Source organism: Ananas comosus, linkage group 1 (assembly GCF_001540865.1).
Source record: "Ananas comosus cultivar F153 linkage group 1, ASM154086v1, whole genome shotgun sequence".
Lineage (NCBI taxonomy): Eukaryota > Viridiplantae > Streptophyta > Magnoliopsida > Poales > Bromeliaceae > Ananas > Ananas comosus.
Window position 1 is genome coordinate 2,054,132 of NC_033621.1, and position 21,522 is coordinate 2,075,653.

Consider the following 21,522-nt stretch of genomic DNA (forward strand, 5'->3'; position numbering starts at 1 on the left):
AACTTGCTCTTCTCCAACACATGATGGTTCTCCTTCTTCCCCGCGAATTCGCCGTGAAAGTCGCTTGTCGTCGCCGCCGCCGTCGAAGGCTCGAGCAAGCCAGAGTCCTTGGCCAAGAACACTACAATGGCATTGCATAAGAAGAATATGGCCTTGCTATTCTTGAAGTTGTTGCTGTTGTTGTTGAGAGCATTATGAAGAAGAGTTGAGAGGGAGGCCAAGTAGTAGTAGGAAAAGAAAAGGAGAGAGAGAGTGGAGAGTGAGAGAGTAAATAAGGTGTATGATTCTCTCTTGAGCTTCTTCTTTACTTGCTTCATGAGACCCATCTCCATCTCAACTCTTTTCTTTTCCTATTTTCCCCCCTAATCAAACTCTTCTTTCTCAAAGATAATGAGAGTGTGCACAAGAAGTGGTTCATATATAGGTTAAAGAAACAAGTTTAAGGGGATAATAAAAAAAAAAAAGAAAAAAAAAAAAAGTGATCAGTAGAGTGGACTATGACCAGGACTTGGGGGAAGTTGAGCTGTGTGAGCCCGAACATGCTTTGATGAGAGTAGCCACTATGTGATGACACGTGTCCAGCTTCTAGTGGGGCCCGCAGGAGTATTATGCATGTAAGCGTTGCACGAGATCACGTAGTACTTTTGTGTGGGCCCCGCGCAGAGAAAGAAGCAACGCGGAATTCGCTACCATTCCAAGTCCGAGTCAATCTCACGCCCTTTGGTTTGACGTAGTCAATACGTTAAACACGAGTTAGTGCCATTCGCGATATTATTTATCTAGCGTAATTTCAAATTCATCTTTAAGTTACAGAAGTTGAAACAGGAAGACCTCAGATGAGTAAAAAAAACAACAAAAATCAAAAAAGAACAGAAGCAAAAGAGAAAAAAAAAAACAAAAAAAAAAACAAAGGGAATACAACCCTCACTAAAAAAATTATGTCGCCTAGATCTGCAAAACTCAGTTTATTTCCTTTCCATATCACGAATTCATCTATAACCAGTAAGGTGCCGAAGATTAATTTCTAAAAATTACACTGTTTCTTGATTTAAGTAATGTTGACAGTTATTTGAATGTTTTATAAGAGTTTGGCTAAATTACAAAAAATATCCCCGTCAAAACTTGATTTTTTTACTTTCTCCTCCTGTCATTTAAAAATCTACACTTTGCCTCCTTGTAAAATAAAAAATGTTCACAGGGGGGTACGGTGTGAACTATGATGGCAAAATAATCATTTTGCCCCTCACAATTTTGCCCCTCATCATATTCATAGAAGAGAAGGTTGAGGATATTTTTGGCATAAAAAAAATATAATAATATTTTATAAATGGAACCCTAACAGATTACTAACGGCAGGGGGTCGAAGTGAACATTTTTCATTTTACAACGGGGCAAAGTGTAGATTTTTAAATAACAGAGTAAAAAAGTGAAAAATAAAGTTTTGATAGGAGGATTTTATATAATTTAGCCAATGAGTTTTTTCAAACAAACTCCTATTTTTTGGAATCAATGTTACCATTTTTTATGTACATTTATATGCTATTTGAGCCTACTGGGCCAATAGTCCAATGGGCTCTTATAGCTTGTTCAAATAGCTAATTTTTTGGGTTTCCAACAGTAATTTGCCGTTCTAAAATAGGTGAATAATAATAATAATAATAATAATAATAATAATAATAATAAAGATTTTGTTTCTTATTACAACAAACTTTTGCGCGACACATAATGACATAGAGAGGTAGCTGAAGCTCTCCTTTGGGTCACAGCACTGCTGTTCCTCATTTTTACTAAAAAAAAAAGAGAATAAGATCTATAATTATTATTATTATTATTATTATTATTATTGTTATTATTATTATTATTATTATTTGCCAAATGAAATTTCTAGGCATACAAGTTTTAAACAACCCATCATCCACGGATCCACCATTTTTCAATGACACAAATTTTAAATTTTATTTAAAAATTAATATTAAAAAAAAAAAAGAATGAGCGCTAAAGTTGTTTGGTGCCACTGTGCGATCTCATCACGGGCGTCGCGAATATTAAAGCAATCCCCCGCGCGATCACACTTCCCCATCTATCATATCAACACCGTGCGAATTTCAAAGCGTCCTACGCGCCTCTTATCCGCTGCTACAGTGTCGTGATCACAGCTCGAAATATCTCTCTCGCGCAAAAAACTGAGAAAGTCGATTTCTCTCTCTCTATCTCTCTCCCTTAATCCTCGTTCACCAAAATTAGGGTTTGTTTCGATCGATGAGTGTGTGCTCCCACTACGCTCTTCGCTTCTCGATCGCCTCATCGACCTCCCCCTTTAACAATGGGGGGACTCGCCTCTCAGGGTGGGGGAGGAGGAGGAGGACCCAATTCGGGGCCCGTAGGAGCTCGCAAATGGGGTTTCTGATGAGATCCTCCAATGGGTACCCGCTAATTGGGGTCTCCTTGAAGGATGGTGAATTTCTGTGCGATTTTTCGTTTTTTTTTTTTGGCTGCTTGTAATTGGATTGTGGCACTAATTTGTTCTTTGTAGATTGTTATTTCTCCTATTTTGATGCTTTTTTTTTTTTAAAAAAAAATTGTCATTGAATGAGATCATGCTAATTAATAAATGTGCATTTATCACTAAATTACTCTGAACACATAAATCTACAAAAAAGAGTTCAAAGTTAGTTTTTTTTTTTAAAAAATTCTGTAGTTCAAAATTAATGCACTTGTTGTAATACACTGATTAGTTGGGGGAGTTAAAAAAAAAAAAAAATTATATGTGATGCAGAGGTGCTTAGTGACAAACAGCCAATGGGGGGACTAGAATCTGTGGATAGCACTGTTAGCATTACTGTTGTAGGAGCTTCCGGAGACCTCGCGAGGAAGAAGATCTTTCCGGCACTTTTCGCTCTTTTCTACGATAATTTTCTTCCTGAGGTTTCGCCGTCGCATTGTTGCCTTTTCCTTTAAACTATCGTCGATTCTTCAATTGTTATACAAATAGATATATGTTTACTTTCGTTGCGAATGGCGGTAATTTTTAGCTTGATTTATCTGTTCTTATGCAGCATTTTACGGTTTTCGGTTACGCTCGTCGTAAATTAACTGATGAAGAGCTGAGAGAGATGATAAGCAAAACATTGACTTGTAGAATTGATGAGAGGTACACTTTTCAAAAATTTTATCAACTATCTTTTACCTTCCGTATTTTTCTAGTTGTTTGTAGACGACGTTTTCTCATTAGCTACCGAAAAATGACCACTACCATACTTCTGATCTATTTAGTTTTGGTGAATAACTTTGTCGATGCTGATAGTATGTATGCATATTTCTAGAATTTCCCGTATTCACATGCTCGAGAGTCGAGAGCAACTAAAAATACTTTAAAATTAAACTTCCCTTATTTTCTCGATTGTTTACAGCGAAAACTGCGGCGACAAGATGGAGCAGTTCTTGCAGAGGTGCTTTTATCAATCCGGGCAGTACAATTCAGAGGAAGATTTTTCCGAGTTGGACCGAAAGCTTAAAGAAAAAGAGGTAACGAAATGAAACTGCGAGCGTTAACTTCTCATTTTACATTCATATTTTAAGTGGAAACATATTTTACTGTCGACATCTTTATACTCATTGCTGGGCTTAAAAGGATCATCTAATTGGATACTAGTGAACAGGCAGGCAAGCTACCAAATAGGTTATTCTACTTATCAATTCCGCCAAACATATTTGTCGATGTGGTGAGAAGTGCAAGCCGTTCTGCTTCTTCTCCGACTGGATGGACGCGTTTCATAGTTGAAAAGCCGTTCGGCCGTGACTCTGAGTCATCTGCAGAACTTACACGCTGCCTTAAGAAGTACTTGAGCGAGGATCAAATTTTCAGGTATACAATGAGATAGCTAGTTGTGGGTTTCTTTTTCGCCGGTTACAAAAGTATAACTGTTGTTGTTGTCGATCATTACTAGTTTTAGCATGCAAATGTGCATGTTGTCAAGATATTGAGATCATACTGTGCCTTATGACCCATTGGTTATTTAATTTTGTGATTATTACTGCAGGATTGACCACTATTTGGGAAAAGAGCTAGTTGAAAACCTTTCAGTTCTTCGGTTTTCCAATCTTGTTTTTGAACCATTATGGTCCCGGAACTACATCAGGAACGTTCAACTTATATTTTCTGAAGATTTTGGAACCGAGGGTCGGGGCGGGTGCGTATTATTCTTGCGCTCCTGTTTAATATAACCAATTTTGGTAACTAACAAGTAAGCACATTATTCAATTGCTTCCTCCTCCTTTCCAGGTACTTTGACAACTACGGAATCATTAGGGACATTATGCAGAATCATCTGCTCCAAATATTAGCTTTATTTGCTATGGAAACTCCTGTCAGTTTGGATGCTGAGGACATTCGAAATGAAAAGGTCCTGATAAAAAAAACTACTATAATCCCATTAATATATTACCTTCTGAATCAGATGGGATTCTTTTTCAGGTAAAAGTATTACGATCTATGAGGGCATTGCAACTGGACGATGTTGTGGTGGGACAATATAAAGGTCATACAAAGGGTGGAAAATCTTACCCAGCTTATATTGATGACCCAACCGTGCCGAAGGGCAGTCTCACTCCGACCTTTGCAGCTGCTGCTCTTTTCATTGACAATGCAAGATGGGATGGTGTCCCTTTCTTAATGAAAGCTGGAAAAGCCTTACATACTAGGCGGTAAGATTGCATTTTCCTACAGAGATATCATTATATTTACATACCTGCAAAATAGAAAAAAAATATATAATTTCTTGCATTTACGCCATTCTACTTGCCAAAAATGCTCCTATTTAGAAGCCATTTGCTAGCAAAATGTTTCCCCTGTGAATTCAGTGATTCCTCAATGTAAATGTGGTTATTTTTATAAGAAATCATACTTTTCATATCTGAAAATTTTATATATGTAATATGCATAATTTCAGAGGGATCTGTGCGTAAAAGGCCTATTATAGTTTAGTGCTGATGTTTGGTTCAGTAGGTGCTGGTTAAAGATGTGGTGTCTCTTTTCTTTTTTCTTTTTTATCAATTCAGGGCAGAGATTAGGGTTCAGTTCAGGCACGTACCTGGCAACTTGTACAAGCGCACTTTTGGAACCGATTTGGACAAAGCAACTAATGAGCTTGTGATCCATGTGCAACCCAATGAAGCTATATATCTGAAGATAAACAATAAGGTTCCAGGGCTGAGCATGAGACTGGACAGGAGTAATTTGAATCTACTTTACTCCGAGAGGTAAGACACTGTTTTAAGTTTTATGGAGTGCTTGACTACATGGCATATTCTGGCACGTACATATATACTTATTATTTCTATTTACGCACACAATATCTGCATATCCATATAGACATGTATACACTTGTTACTGCTTATCATACATTTTTAGACCTTAGGGTCCTGCTATCCAGTTCCTCATCAGTTTACTTTAGTGTGTTGAAGCCTCATCAATCAGCCTACTCTATTTTTGAATCCCCTTCCTCAGAGAAATCCTCTCTTATCTATATATTTCTATGTTTAAATATATAGATAAGATATTTCTATGTTTAAATATATTCTATACTTGTAAAATTTCGTAACACGTCACACCGCCCACATCTAACATAGATGAAAATCTAAGTTGAGAAAACTTCTCTCTCTCTCTCTCTCTCTCTCTCTCTCACCTACTATCTGTTCAGATACCCACGAGAGATACCAGATGCATATGAGAGGCTGCTCCTAGATGCGATTGAAGGAGAACACCGACTGTTCATCAGAAGCGATGAGCTCGATGCAGCTTGGGCTCTCTTTACACCATTGCTTAAAGAATTAGAAAATAGGAAGGTCGCACCGGAGCTATACCCGTATGGGAGCAGAGGACCAGTTGGAGCACACTATCTTGCTGCCAAGTACAATGTGCGCTGGGGAGATCTCAGCAGCGACGGCACTTAGTCTTATTTTAGTCTCAAATACAATCTTCTGCACCGGTGCACCATGTCCTTCCCTATGTTTTTTTTAGATTCTTTTGCTTGCCCCCATTATAAAGGCGATATACTAGATCATGCAATTACTGTTTTGTCTTTGTACAATTTCTTTGTTTTGATTCTGAATTTTCTGCTGTATAGTTCTCTGCGAGAGCATAAAAATGTCGAAGGTTTAAGAACATACTGTATCTACTGTAATTTCTGAATCAGTGTGAAAACAATTTGATGCCCAAGAACTTGAAACATAGAACTCGAGTATATTGTTTGCAATTCTCTTTTTCCTTTTGTTTGTCGAGTATGTGATACATTTATACATTCACAAGAACTTGTGCTTTATTAGTACAAGATCTCTTCATATACATATGTATACGTATGCATGATTGGTAGCACGCTATCATTTATACATCTAATTCAGTACGCATCTTCTTTATCGCCTTCTCGTGCCTTCGCACACGCGTTGGCAGGTGTCTGTTTGTTACTCAGTCGTACGGCTCCTGTAGTGTACACCCGAATGCTGTTCCCTACCGAAGACAACCATATACGTCTCGGGTTTACGTGCGAGGTCGGTCGACAATGTGAATCATTTGGAATATGAAGTATTCTAACCGCGCAATCCTTGTCGAGCCTCGGGATAGCGTGGAGGTGCGAAGGGAGGTCGACTATGAACTCACCGTATTCGTCGGTGGTTCCGTACGCCCAGTTGATCTTTCTCCTTTTTTCTTCGATTTCGCAAGCAACTGCCACTTTTGCACCTGTAAATCAGGGGGACATATTGCTATATGATTATTCCTATTAAGTGGGGAAAAGAAAAGAGAAAGGCACATGTAAACTAAAAGTTTGATCTCTTTTTTCTTTCTTTTTTTTCTTTTTTCTCCTGCTTAGTTGCCTAGTATTTTGAAGGAATGCCGTGTACTAAACCATGTTGAAAACTTAACAGCCTAACATACTTTTGGTATGCTGTCGACATACCAAGAGTTGTGCCTTCTCTTTCTTGCCACTCTTTGTCATGTACTAGTCATGTACTTGATCTTGAACTCACCACTTAAATGTGTGGCTTCATTATCTAAACTTAATTAGAATAAATAATAACCATTTAAGGCACCTCTCTAGCGCTAAGGGGCTGTTTGGTTTATAATTGGAATAGGAATGAAAAATAAAATTGAATTGTTTTGAAATGAAAAATAAAAAATGAAATAACGGATCATCCAAAAATATTTAATTTATTATTGGAATAGAAATTGGAATAAAAATTTAGACTTTTGAGCGAGGGTTTTGATTAAGATAGAGAAAACTGATGAAGGGAGAGAAGATAGGTGTCGGTGAAAAAGGATTTTAAATAGTTTACTTTGGCATGAGCGATTCCGAAATTCAAAACCGGATTAAGCCATAAATGGATTTGGCCATTTCCAGTTCAGAGTGGAATGAGAACTGAAAAAAAACAAATGACAACTATCAGAATCAATAAATTTCATTTCGATTTCATAATCTAAAATAAGTGAACCAAACATGCCTTAAATATCCAAGAAAATAATTTTCTGTTTGAAAAAGTATTTTCTATTCTTTTTGTTCCCTTTTTTTTTTCTAGATTTACGGAAAAATAATGTTTTTATTTTTCAAATTTTATCTAGAAAGCAAAAACTCTGAAAAAGATTATTTTTTATATGTTTTTTGAATAACAATTTTGTAGGATTTTCTGAGAAACCAAACACCTCGTCAACTAAAATGAAGTGTCGAACAACCGATACCAATCCAATCTTTCCTTGAGCAATGAAATTAAACAGTACGCAGAAAATTCTTGTACAATACCGTAAATACAAGAAATTTGTATCTTAAACAATAAACAATTCTAGCAAAAACTAAACCGTAATTCGGAAACATCCAATATAAGTTAGGAAGGTGCATTTTTGGTAACCACAGCTTATGCTTTTGGGTCTTACATTTAATTTATTTTGTATGATGCAAAGAAGCATGTTTAGTTTCGGGGGTTCCAACCAAATTTTCCTTCCCCCACATTATATCATATTATATTATAGAAAGGACTATCAAATTATTTGAATGAGTATTCATCTAATTAATCTTGCTTTGGACAATTTAATAACTACATAAAACTAAAATATCACTTCAAAAATATTAACCCAATTAATTTCAAATATTATTTGTTTGGTTATGGGTCCACATTGATGCAACTCAAGTTCCTTCAATTTCACCCACCAACCAAGGGATAAAGACCACCTATCTAATGAACGGGTCTTATCAATAAGAATAGGAATTTACATAATTCCATTAAGGATCAAAAAAATGACTCATGCCAATAAATTAGATTTTGGATGTCCAAATTTTGGATAACATAATTATATATTTTAATCAATTATATGTGACAAAGACTTGCTCAAATGCATGAATATCTTGTTCAGTAGTTTTTTCGAGTGTGATCAAATCTCTAGCGCGATATGCCATTTGCGGCTTTCGAAAAAGGCGAAATATGTTTTCTATCAAATTATGAATACTAAGTCATTGCCAAAGTAAAGAAAAAAAATCAAACTCATAGATTTTAATTACAACATAATTTTTTTCTGTACTGAATAAGTAATTACTACTGCATACGTAATTTAATTTCGTTTTTTCAGTTTTTTTTTTTTTTTTTTCTATTTGGATTGTAAAATTAGGATTGGAAACTCAAGGGGCGATAAGCTTAATCATGCATTAGATAATTAAAACAAAAGCAACATTATAATATCAACTTTATTTATAAAATTTGATATCAGCAATATTATAATATCAACTTTATTTTATAAAATTTGATATGAACAATACCATAATTTTACATGGTATAAGAGCTGAAGGTTTGAAAATTACGACGATCACAGTTAACGAACGAACCTCGGATGTTAGAGGTGCGGAGGTGGGGCCCCGGGAGGAAGCAGGCGTCGCAGACGAGCGCGCCGGTGACGAGCACCGACGAGAGCCTCTCCTCGCCGTATCCCGCGATGCGCGCGAGCTCCGCGCGCGAGAGATGCATGAAAGTAGAATCCTGCTGCGCCGTCGCAGCCGCAGAACAAACTACGCTGGCGAGGAGCAACACAGCCGCCACCGCCGCCGCCGCAGCCGCCGCCGTCGCCGACAACGCGGGGCCGCCGCCTCGGATTTCGTGCATCTTCTACTCTTTATTGTTTGTTTGTTTGCTTGTTTGTTTGTTGTTGAGTTGTTTCTGCAACTTAGTTTTTGGACAATCGAAGAGAAAAACTGAGACTTTGAGATCGAGCTACCGTGCGTGAACTTATAAACGTGTTAGATACAAAAATGCCCTCGTGTTTTGACAGAATCACTAGAATGCCACTGCACACACAAAATTACTAGAATTATTAATTAATTATTTTATATAGTAAGGTTTAATTTGATGTGCGAAAACACGCAAATAATTACTTAGCAATGCTATTTGTTGTAAAAATTTTGCATATCTATCTATATGATTATAAATGCATAAAAGCCACAATAGATTAATATAGTTTCAAATAAATTTAAAAGTCAAAAACTTTGAATTCTCTACCCTTGCAATTCATTCCTAACAATGAAAATGGATCATAATTTAGAATAAATTTGTTAGAACAATTCTCAAATAATTGATGATCTGAAGTGTGTGTATATGTTATGAATATGACCGTCTTCGTATTTATAAGTTATTTTCAATGATGAAGCTTAGTAATCGATCATCTATATCGTTAAACATAATTTACAGATTAAATATTTTAAAAATTAAATTCTATAATTTTTGGACATTATATGCCTTGTGATAGGGAAAAAAACTCAAAATTAATAATTTTAATTGCTGGTATAGGGCATTCCCTAATTTAACGGTGTAGAATTTAAAATTAGTTAAATTTTTGATGAAAAGTTTTATTCACTAACTAGATCATGATGAATAATTCTGATCACGAATTGAACAATTTGGTCCTCTACTTTTAAAAGGTTGTTCGATTTTAAACGTTTATTTTATCCACTTGATGAGCTTTATTATAAATTTAAAAAAATACAAAATTTAATTTCTAAATATTTCAAATGCTCTAAATCATACTGAACGGTATGGATCATCGATTCAAAAGCTCCAGTATCGAAAATGACTTATGAATACAAAGACTTTCATCCTCATAAGACTATAAAAGCTTTAAACACACACACACATACACGTATACATGAAAAACAGAATCGATAGAAATTTAATTTTTGAACTTTAAAAAATATAGGAATTTAGAACTGACTCTGATATAGTTAACTTAAACAGCCAAACATGTAGGAGAGGGTTTTTGAGATGTTTTAACAAATACAATAAGTGCTAATTAATTATTATTATTATGCAAGAAACTATATAAGATGTATGCATCCATGTAAATTAAATGATCTTTAGGGTCTCTTAATTTACATGGGCAATGCTTGTAGAGATACAAGCCATTGAAATTGAGGGGGAGGGGAGGGGAGGGGAGGTGAAAAGATGGTGATGGAGTTAAGCCATTGGTTTGGTTGGTTGCCTACTCCTTTTCACCATGCTACAACATCACAAGAGGGACACGTGTCACCATGTCAGGGGTGCCACCTGTCTCATCCTTAAAACCTAAGAAAGAGTACTTTCCTTTGCATTCAACCCTACCCCACCTATCCTTCATGTACTCCTTTGAAATAAGGTCCAAGTAATTGAATTATTATTGCATTACTATGTTTCTATTTTGGGGGCAATGTTAGGACAACATCCCACACTTGCTTATCACTGTTCAATGTGCTTTGTGTTTAGCTTTTACCAAAAAAAAAAAAAAAAAAACTTAATAATTTTTAAACCTTAATAGTGTGGGCTTAAAAAGAACCAGCATTTTATCTTGCGGTGGAAGAGCAGATTGAGCCGAGTCATATTCAAAATTGCGAGAGGCTGGACTGGGCCGAGTCATATTCAACATGACGTGAGACTGGTTAGGCCAAGTTACAGTCGATATTCATGGGTTCTGTATCTGTACGCTTTAAATGAATTGGTTGTATATTTCTAACAGATCGCGCTTTTGGGATTAATGGTTAGCACCGATAATCCGACAAATAGTATGTCAAATTGGCTTGTTCGTTAAATTGGTCTGTTTATTAATCTGATGTTAAGTTTATTGATAATAAGATGACCAATAGATTGTAAGTCAATATATTTTGGCGAAATTTTTGGTGTCATTTTTTTTTTCCAATCTAAAAAGAGAATATGCAGTTAAAATAAGTTTTGTTTTTAAAATTTTAACCATTTATTCTTTCACATAATATATAGGCTTCAATTTGTGTTTTTAGAGCATGGGTGGATTCAAAAATAGCTTGAGATCATCTTTTCATCAATGAAATTAATGCTAGGCAACAAAAGAAGCCAATTTAGTATATTTATAAAATTTATTTGAATTATACATCATTTTGATTAGACTATCTAATCTTTTAAAATTTTAATTTTAGCACCCAACCTTTTAATTAATTTGTTTGATTAAAGTGACTTGATGACTCGTTGGTTATAAAATTTAAGCTAATTACTTATTTTAATAAATTTATGATTATATAAGTAAAGATAAACGACTCACATAAATTTTGAAATTAAAGAGCCACTAATTAGCTTAAATCAATTAAGTTAAAAGAACAAGTAATAAAATCAAAATTTTTAGAGATTAGCTAGTTAGATTCAAATAGGTAATAATTAAGATAAGTTTTATATTTTTTTATCTTAATTTTTCCTAACACCTTATGTTATACTAAAACCCAAATGGCTTAATTGCCCATTGAATTATCTCAGCTTTTAGAATGAGGACAAAGAAAAAGTCAAAGTTCAAAATTGCCCCAAATGTACTTGATAAAAAAAGAAATACAAAAATTCATTAATATTGCATTTAATGAGTGAAAAAAAAATACAGTGAACAATTCACTAAATCTATAAAAGAGTTGCTTGATTTATTACAGGACTTAAAATATTTAAAAGAAAAAATTGTACAAAGACCCCATCATTTTTCTTTTTTTGGATNCCCAAATGTACTTGATAAAAAAAGAAATACAAAAATTCATTAATATTGCATTTAATGAGTGAAAAAAAAATACAGTGAACAATTCACTAAATCTATAAAAGAGTTGCTTGATTTATTACAGGACTTAAAATATTTAAAAGAAAAAATTGTACAAAGACCCCATCATTTTTCTTTTTTTGGATTCAGCATCTCAACTTCTAATTTTTAGAAATAAGTAAGTTTAGTCAAAATATTTAAGAATGGTACTAAATTTAATGACTTTAGTCTCTCTCTCTCTCTCTCTCTCTCTCTCTCTCTCTCTCTCTTTAGCTAATAAAACTAGATCAATTAATCATTCATAACTAATAATGTCATTTAATTTGATAAATTTTTTACCTTAATTAAGTATGAAAGCTCAAAAACAAAAGTTGAGGAGGTCTCAAAAAACCAAAAAAAAAAAAGTTGAGGGGGGTATTTCAAAATGACCAATAGTTGCGGGGGCTCCATACAATTTTTTACCCACTAAAAATGCAGCGAATCCAAAAGATGCAGTGACTGCCACCCATACAAAATCCTCAAAATGAATCAGCATACATTTTATTTTTAATTTAATTTTTTTAAAAAAAATAACTTAACAAACACGGCCTCATATCGTGTTTTCTATTTTTTATTTTTAACATTATTTATATATAATTAGATATATCAGACAATACTTTTTTTTTTTGACGTCATGAATTACTTATCCTGCAGTGCATGCACACTATATAGATGATAAATAACAAACAATTTATTATCCACTTTGCACTTATTTTTCTGTAAAAATTTTTATTTAAAAAAAAGGACAAAAAAAAGAGTTTTGCCTAAGATAATTTAAGTAAAAAAATTAAAAAATAACCTTTGAATTGCTTGTATAACATTATTATTTACATAAGAAAAGTTAAGAATCTTTTTCAAAATACGTAATAGGTGAGGGGGGTAATCTCTTTTAGGGGTATGCGCAGTGCGCTACACACGTGAGCCTCACACGCCTCACACGTGCCACCGTGGCCACTGTCCTTTTCTGGACCGTTGCATGCGTAACGTATGAGCGCCTTCTTGCTGACGTGGTGGCGTCTCTGCTTAAAATATTATTATTTCCGAGCTCTCGGTGTATGCATTGGCCTCTACCGATGCATGGACCACCCCTGTACACCTGGATCCTCAAAAACTCAAATTTAGAAGTTCAAAAATTTAAATTTAAATAATTAGACATTTTCCATAAAAAGTGATTAGTTTAAGCATGAATCATTTTGGATAATTCTTTTCTCATGTAATCAATAATAAATATAATAAATCTTTTAAAATTGTTATTTTTTAGACTACTTGCTACTTTATGTTGGTGTTTGGTTGCGTGTTACATACTGTCTTTTGCAGTGCACAAAAATTGCGGTCATTTGGATTTTATAGTCGCTTGTGCGGTTCCACGTGTAGCGGCAAAGATATGCATCTTTAAGAAACCTTGAGTTTCTCACGTAAATAAGCGACGCAGTCATACAAAAAATAAAATTTTAATAAGACGGTTCTCATTTAATCTTACGGCTCCCTCTAAATCTGCCGTTTTCAATACAATATTGAGATTTGGATAGAAAACTTTAAACCTAATAGATCTTTAAGATTCACATATGAAATAAATCAAATAACCTATTAAGCAGTCTGAATGAAAACTCATTGAGGAGCTCTTCAACTAAATTGCGTTTTAGTCACACCGCTGGACTAAACATAACTTATATAATGATTTTTTTTAAAACAAAATTATATGTAAATTATTTAAAATATTATGAATCGCATTTAACCATTTATATATAAAGATTAAAATTCTATAATAGAAGCTTCAAAATTAAATTTGATGCATTTGATGAAATTTATGACATTGATATTATAGACCCCCCAGTACGGCGAGATCGCTTAAAAAAAATTAAAATCTTATTTATTTTCTATTTTAGTTTTTTTTTTTTTTTGAGAAAAAGATAGTATGCTACCCGCTTCATTCATTCAGAGGGTGAATTAAGCTACATGGGTGAGGCAGCAAGGCCTCAGGGGTGGTCAAAAAAAAAAAAAAAAAAAAGAAAAAAAAGAAGAGTATTGGTTAGAGATTCTTCCACAGAGATATTAGCTGCTTGACTTTGTGTAAAGTACCTAAGGGGTCCACCTGTGCCTTTCTAAAAATCACTTCGTTCCTGCTCTCCCATATAACCCACCAGCAGACTATTAATCCAATAAGACCGTTGCTAGCGGATAGTGGCCTCTGCCGTCCTTTCCACCTGTCTCATACCAGTAGAACGTCGTCACTCAAGTCCTCTGATTCAACGTCCGCCAGTGACTTCACCAGAAGAAATCGAAAAAATACACACCGAGAGAAAAGATGATCCACAGTTTCTGCTCCGGACCCACACAACACGCAAGTCGTGTTGCCAGCCCATCCTCTTTTTAGCAGGTTATCCGCAGTAATTTGTCTCTTCCTGAGGACGAGCCAGCAGAACACTTTCACTTTGAGAGAAATATGAATCCTCCAGATCGCCTTAGAGCGGTAGTCCCTCGTACCCCCATCACACAGTGCAGCATATGTAGATTTTACGGTGAACCGCCCGTCGGTGCTCCACCGCCAAGCCAAACTGTCTGCTCCTTGGCCAACTCTGTAATTAGAGATCCTTTCCTTAAGAGCCGATATGCATATATTTATCCTGGGGTCAGCAGTGTTGGCGCTGCTTAGAATCTTGTGCCAACACCAGTCGTCGCTACTGAAGCAATCATTGATTAGCCAATTTTTGCGGGGCACTGAAAGGAAAACCTCCGGAAATAATGATAGTAGGGTGGTTTCTCCGCACCACCGATCGGACCAAAAATCGATATTACACCCATTGCCCAACGTAAAGAACATACCCCATTTAAAAATATCTTTCTGCCCTAGAACTCCCTTCCACCGAAAGGAGGTTGGTCTAAAAGATCGTCCCTCCTTTAAAGGTCTTCTTCTAAGGTAATACAACTCGTGGATTACCTTGTTTAAATGTTGGCGAAAAGATAAGTTTATTTTTAGATAGAATTACTTTATACAACTACTGTATTTTTGCAGTATAGCACTTGAATCCAAATACATTATGTAAATATAACTAAAGCAAAGTAAACAAAATATAATTGAACTTGCAATGCAACATGAAATATAAAAAGTGACCAAACAAGCATGAAGTGCATGTATACACCAGGCGCACCGAGTTGTTCCTCTGTAAGTTTTAAAGTCCCTGGTCTATACACCGGGTCCACGAAGTGTTTCCACAACGTGTCGAGAAACGGAAACTTTTTTTGTTTGCTCCCTCCCCTCGCTCTATACAAAGCCCACTCTCTCTAGAGAGAGTAAGAGAGAGAGAGAGAGAGAGAGAGGGAGGGAGCTCTCCCCATTCACATTTCTCTCGATTACACCACCCGGGGCTCTAATCGATCCCTCAAGTAAGCGACTTTACCTTTCAAAATGTGGTATTGCTGCGTAATTTTGCCGATTTTCTCCACCAGTTGAGGTTAATCGGTGTTTTTCTGGTTCAAAAGCTGCTTAATTTGGTGTCGAATTCGCTACATGTCGTTAGGGTTTTTGAAATTTTGCGAAAGGATTCGATTTTAGGTGGTATCAGCTCTTTTTCGTGGTAAAGTTGAGTTTTCGAGGCTTTAATTCAAGTGTTTTCTCATTAGTTTTTGGTCATTGTTGCTTCTCGTTGTGTAAGATGAGAAATTTTTGTAGTTTAACTTTGCTGCATGCTTCTTCTTTTTTTTGTGTTTCAGCATCTTTAGTGGTTTTGATTACTTTGGACCTATTTTTTTCTCTAGTTTTTGATGTTTCTTGCTTCAATGTGAAAAGCATCGAAGTTGATGGAGTTGATTTGATGAAGTTTTTTTCTATTTGGTTTTTTCCCCTCAATTAGATTGAGATTTTGGTATTCCTTCCACTGTTTGATTTGTAACTGATCAATTTTATTTTCTCAATTTGCTTTTAATTTAAGGAAAAAAAAAAAAACCTCAAATTGTTTCTACACGGTTGATCGCATTTGCACTTTACTATCCTGTGGTTTTACTTGCGGGAGTTAACTGCCGCGCCCTATACTTTTCCATAAGGATCTCCTATTGAAAAAGTATGTGGGGTCACAAAGTACATAAACTCGAGGTCCTTGAGCGTAATGAAATAGCAACCACGGAATAGTTAAATGCAACAAATAAAGCCAATCCAATTTAGTCGTAGTTAGAGGATTGTTTTTAGTTTAAAAATTGGATCTTTGATCATGTTTGTCTGTGAATTTTTTGTCTTGCTTTCGCATTGATATCCTCAAGGTTGGCTGGATATGACTGAAGAGGCTCGAGCATCCGAAAAGGAGGCGATGACTGTGCCCGAAGATATTGGCGGGAAGGACGTAATTGAAGTTAAAATCGGCAAAGGAAATGATGAGTCAGCTGTTGCAGTCAATGAAGAAGTGGAAGGTCGAAAAAACGACAATGATGTGGCGATGGCGGATGCGGAAGACGACAAAGCGGCCAAAGAAGCTAAGAATGCTGGTTGCCTTTCTGATCCAGAGGTGGCAGACAAAAGAAGATCACAATCACAGAAAGTTAATGAGGAAGAGAACGTAAAAGGCGACAAAGTATGCGAAACAAATTCGGAGGAAACTTTTAAGACTCCCGTGAGTTCCTACAGTGACCGACCAGTGCGAGAGAGAAGAACCGTGGATAGACTAGTGAATGCTGTCGAAAAGCGACCAACTAAGACTTTCTTTATTGAGAAGGTTCTGCATCTACATTATTTCCCCTTTCTCTGATTGTCGTTTTTCGGGAGGACTCTTTATCACACTAACTACTCTTTTGATGTTACGACTTGCAGGGCCGCGGTACTCCTCTGAAGGAGATACCGAATGGTATAGATTCTGTCTTCTGCAGTTTTTCTTTCTATTTAGTACTTTTAACAGGATGTGTGTCAGTAAAAACAGCAGTGACGTAGGGCCTAAGGCGTTAAAAACGACAATCAAATTGCTTAACCGACCCAGGAATCACACTTGTCTGCTTTTTAGAGGATGTGCTTGGATTGACTCAGACGAAGTGCAGACACGTGTTTCGTAGGTCGGCTTTTTCGGATTGATCGGTTTTAGCCTTAGGGAGCTGAACCAAACAATTTTCTGGATCTAAGAATGAAGCAAACAAACTTATTAAATAACCAAACAAATTTTACCAAAATGGCGTGGCCAAGTTTGGCAAGTCGGCTTAGACTAAATAATGCTCAACCCTATAACGAAATGACCTAAGGCCGATAGCACTATGGATATTGACGTCAATGGTATGGATTGAACACGGACATTTCTACTATTGACAAACTCTTAAATAATTAGGATGTTACACATTTTGACGCAAGTGAATGATATAGTTTTTCACTTTTTTTCATCTCAGTTAAAAGTGCATCATAATTTGGATAAAAATAACCAATCACTATTTGATGTCCTCCATCAAACTTCCTTTTATCAGAAGGAAAAACATGTAAATAAGATTGTCATCATTGTTTACTCATTTTACAAGCAAATGTTCCTCTTCTATCCGCATTTAGGAACTTTGTAGGTCATGATTCACTTATATACCTAAAAAATGGACGATAACTAACATTACATATATAGAACTAAAAATAGTAATAGTAAGTAAAAGCAAATCTTGGGTTCGACTTATTCGACAATTTGGTTTTGTATTCGATGGCCACTTAGATTACGACATAGAAGTCTGTGAAAAACCAACCCCTAGTCATATTAGCAGCCTTGTACTGGATGGCCGATGAAACGGCATGTGACAAGCATCCGATGGGCGTGCAAGAGTATATCGCATATGATGGACATGACAAGAATATGGAAGAGCATATTAGATATGCAATGAACGAATAGTAGACACCTGTTCATAGAGCGTCCCTTGAAATTGCTCAAAACATGGACAGAGGCACGGAATCCTTTTGTCGTGTCTGTATTTCCTTATTCCCCACTAGTTATATTGAGGTCTTTGCTTACACCGCAGTGGTTGGTTCCCTATTAAAATCAGCCTCATACCATATTACATGTGTGAGGTTTACAAGGTTGCGAAAATTTCACATTTAACACCTGTCTCGACAAGTCGATAGCCGTGCAATCTAGACAAGATAAATTCACTTTAATATTTGAATCGTGCCTTCCAAAATGCTGGCTTTAACTATCTCATTTCTGTTTTCAAGTTGTTTTTTTAACCTCATAATTTTGTTTCCTGCTTTTATTCGCTCCTTTTTATTTCTTTTTCATTATAAAACCCTGTGGAATATTTAACTCTTGGTTTCAGTGGCTCACAAGTTAGCAAAGAAAAAGCCTGCAGATCTTAAATTGCTGCACCAGATCCTTTTCAGAAGGCGTGGAAAGGTGGGAGATGATTGCATTGATTTTCTGATTATCAGTAGCGTTAGTCATCTGATTGATTTGCTCAACTTTGTACTTGTTATGATATTACTAATTATAACCTTGAAATGCTGGTCATTTTCATGGTTAATTTCCGAAGCATACGATTGTTTCCTTCAAACTCGTAATCTATGTTTTGATGACTGTCCTAAACACCTTTATTAAAAGATAATCAGATGAGACATGGGTATGCATGCATACCAAATAAGGCAAGTTATCTACGATACGACGACTAGCCTTATTTAGGTCTCATCACGTCTGAGATGCGACTAACATTTCAACTGGACTTTCCTGTCAACTTCTCTGCATTTTCCTGCTGTGATGTTCTTTTGCATGGAAATTTGACCTTCGAATTGCTGTTTAGCAGGTGGCAGATTGCAAAAGTCACGTACTCCAATTTTCTGGATTCGTATGGCGCGATGATGAGGTAAAAAACATAGTTGATTTTTCGTAGAGCGTTTCCCTCACGGAGCTCTAGTTATCTTAGTTTTATCTTGAAATTTTCAATTTTCTTACAGGATAAGGAAAAAGCAAAAGTAAAAGAGAGACTTCATCAATACAACAAAGATACATTACTCATGCTATGCAACTTGTTCGATCTACCTGCTGCAAAAATTAATACTAGGAAGGTATACTGGCTTATTATTCTGTGTCTTACGTTCTTGAAAAAAATTTATTTTTTAATAACAAGATTTAGAGTATATCTGCAGGGAAAGCTTGTTGCGTCTTTGTTGGACTTTTTGGAGGCACCTCAAGCTATCACTGATGTCGCACATTCTGGAAAAGAGCAGGTCTGCCTAAAATGCTAAAATCTGTTCACATTCCTTTTGATTTGCCTTAGCTATTCTGGTATCCATTTTTCGATGTATTAATTAATAGTTCTTTTTGTAATCAATACAGAATAGAAAGCGTAAGAGGGTTGCATCAAAGAGTTCGGGAAGTGGACGCCGCAAGGGATCAAAGGTAAACTTTTCTAGTATACATGATAATACGTTTGCGGCAAATCTTAAATATCGTATATTCTGGTAATTTTGTTCTTCACTCCTTGTTGGTGTATGCATTTTAACTATTTTCTATGACTCACTTGTAGTGTGCAACCCTGTTCAGTACCTTGGGCTTGTCGCTGACATTTATCCGTTTGATATTGTTACAGAAGGGGGACATGAGTGATGATTCTTCTGAAACAGATTTGGGCAATTCATCTGAAACTAATGGCGAAGAAGAGGAAAATGATGAGACTAACCTTGCTGATGAGGATGATGGAATGAATTATCCTGAGAGCGAGGAAAAGAATAACGAATCTGATCAAAACGGTGATAATAATGAAGAATCCCAAGAAGACAATTCCGAAAAGAATAAACCTTCCGAAAAAGGGGCTTCTGCTGGTACCGAGAAGCCAAATTCTAATATGAGTTTCATAAAAACACCTCTTCCAACAACAGCAAAGTGTCCAACAAAAAGTGCTTCTCCAAAGCAGGCTAAAGCCGGGGATTCCAATGATACTGATGGACAATCCCCGAAAAGTAAAACTGTCGATACTTCTAAGGACAAGGCAACTGCCAAAGAAGATAACAAGGAGAAATCTGCTGGCATGCTTTTAGAAACCGTCGACTTTACTTGCTTCTCTAAAATAAATTACATCCAAAAATAATATTGCAGAAATATATCTTGATGTTTTCGAAATTTAACTCATGTGGTTGTCACCAACAGTAGGGTACGATACTGCTCTACGGAATCCCAAATTGTATAAACTATTACCATTGAGAAATAGTTTACAACACTATTTAATATGTTAGAGAATAGTGTTTGAGTTAGTTTTAATCCTTTCATCGATGCAGTTGTTAAACTTTGAGGTGAAGTTTATTTGAATCTGATGTTAGGTAAAGAAATGGCTGAAGGGCAATCCAAATCAGGCATGAAGGTGTACGGGCCGACGAAGGAGAGGGTGAGGAAGGCAATATGCCATATCTTGGAGTACAGGGTTAATTATAATACGGTTAGCTTACGAACTACTCCGGCTGTCCAAGTTTATAATACTCTTTATGTTAGAACAGTTGCCTGTATGGGTTCATGCAGTCGCAAAATCGGGAAGTTTTAAGCAGTGGTGAACTGCATTTATTTTCTTTTCTTGTTTCATATATGTAATATCTTTTTAACATATTCTTGTTCTTTTTTCTCTTTTCTTTTTTGTATTTTAGGCAACCTTTAATGACATTCTGAAGGAACTCGGTATGCTTCTTCCGTTTATGAGATTGCGACATCTTAATATTACTTCTGTTTATGAAATCCTTGCTTATTATAAATCTCCTTTTTCAGAGGTACATTTTGACAGAGATTTATCATCAAGGAAAAATGCAATAAAACTCATGGTAGAGGAAGAGGTGGTGCGGCTCTCAGAGGAGGCTGCGAAGAACGAAGCGAAGGAACAAAATAAACTGGGAGCTGATGAGCCTGCAAGCGGAGAGGCGAAAGCTTGATCATCGCAGAGGCGCAAGTGATTTGTAAATACTAACTTATTTACCCTGCTCTTCTATAGGAGTCTTTTTTTCTGCAGTTTAGTCCAATAGTAACATTTTAATAATGTTCTATTTTTATGCATTTTAGTCACCTTGTCTTGTAAATAATAACATATTTGCATTTTTAGAATTTTTGAAATGATAATGAACTGCTTAGCAAAAAAAAAGAAAAAACCCAAAGATGTGAAAATTGAAACCAGTGTTCCTAACAAGTTGTTCGTTTGTCAGTAGTTAGCATTTTATTAAATTATGTGAAACAATCGTTATTCTCCAAAACTTAAGCATGCAGAGAACGGTGTGTTTATATTCTTTTATATTCGATAGAGCCTTATCCTTTTAAGTTCAAGCAAGAGTCACCAAATTAGTATTTGTACAAATATGCAATGTTTCTGAGCTTTCGATTTTGGATTTTCTATTGAACTCAAAGTTAGATTGAGTTCTCACTCAGACCTGGTAGAGTTCACATGATTCGATTGGATTCGTTTTGCTGAAATTTTGAACTTCCTATGAGCTAATCCGATCTTAACTCAAGTTCCTTAGACTCAGTTCGGTG

The 21,522-nt window shown here is 35.7% G+C and overlaps 3 protein-coding genes across 4 annotated transcripts; 2 read left to right on the forward strand and 1 right to left on the reverse strand.

Moving 5' to 3' along the window:
- LOC109718044 (glucose-6-phosphate 1-dehydrogenase, chloroplastic-like) lies at positions 2,129-6,229 on the forward strand. 2 transcript variants are annotated; one of them, XM_020244041.1, is made up of 10 exons: positions 2,129-2,455; positions 2,777-2,925; positions 3,057-3,151; positions 3,411-3,525; positions 3,660-3,865; positions 4,041-4,190; positions 4,283-4,403; positions 4,475-4,704; positions 5,059-5,259; positions 5,700-6,229. In XM_020244041.1, exons 1-10 carry the CDS (start codon positions 2,260-2,262, stop codon positions 5,950-5,952), a joined length of 1,716 nt encoding a protein of 571 aa, XP_020099630.1. In that variant the 5' UTR covers positions 2,129-2,259; the 3' UTR covers positions 5,953-6,229. The 2 variants fall into 2 exon arrangements, with proteins under 2 accessions (XP_020099630.1, XP_020099637.1); XM_020244048.1 differs by lacking the exon at positions 2,777-2,925 and having other exon boundaries at positions 2,316-2,455.
- Positions 6,225-9,231, reverse strand: LOC109718056. The gene is made up of 2 exons (XM_020244060.1): positions 8,865-9,231; positions 6,225-6,736 (listed from the first exon to the last, which is right to left on the reverse strand). The coding sequence occupies exons 1-2, from the start codon at positions 9,136-9,138 to the stop codon at positions 6,396-6,398; spliced, it is 615 nt and encodes a 204-aa protein (XP_020099649.1). The 5' UTR covers positions 9,139-9,231; the 3' UTR covers positions 6,225-6,395.
- Positions 15,394-21,105, forward strand: LOC109719290 (protein DEK-like). Its single transcript, XM_020245866.1, has 12 exons — positions 15,394-15,466; positions 16,337-16,785; positions 16,881-16,914; positions 18,341-18,417; positions 18,821-18,880; positions 18,972-19,082; positions 19,164-19,244; positions 19,354-19,416; positions 19,607-20,042; positions 20,334-20,449; positions 20,652-20,682; positions 20,770-21,105. Exons 2-12 carry the CDS (start codon positions 16,348-16,350, stop codon positions 20,928-20,930), a joined length of 1,608 nt encoding a protein of 535 aa, XP_020101455.1. The 5' UTR covers positions 15,394-15,466; positions 16,337-16,347; the 3' UTR covers positions 20,931-21,105.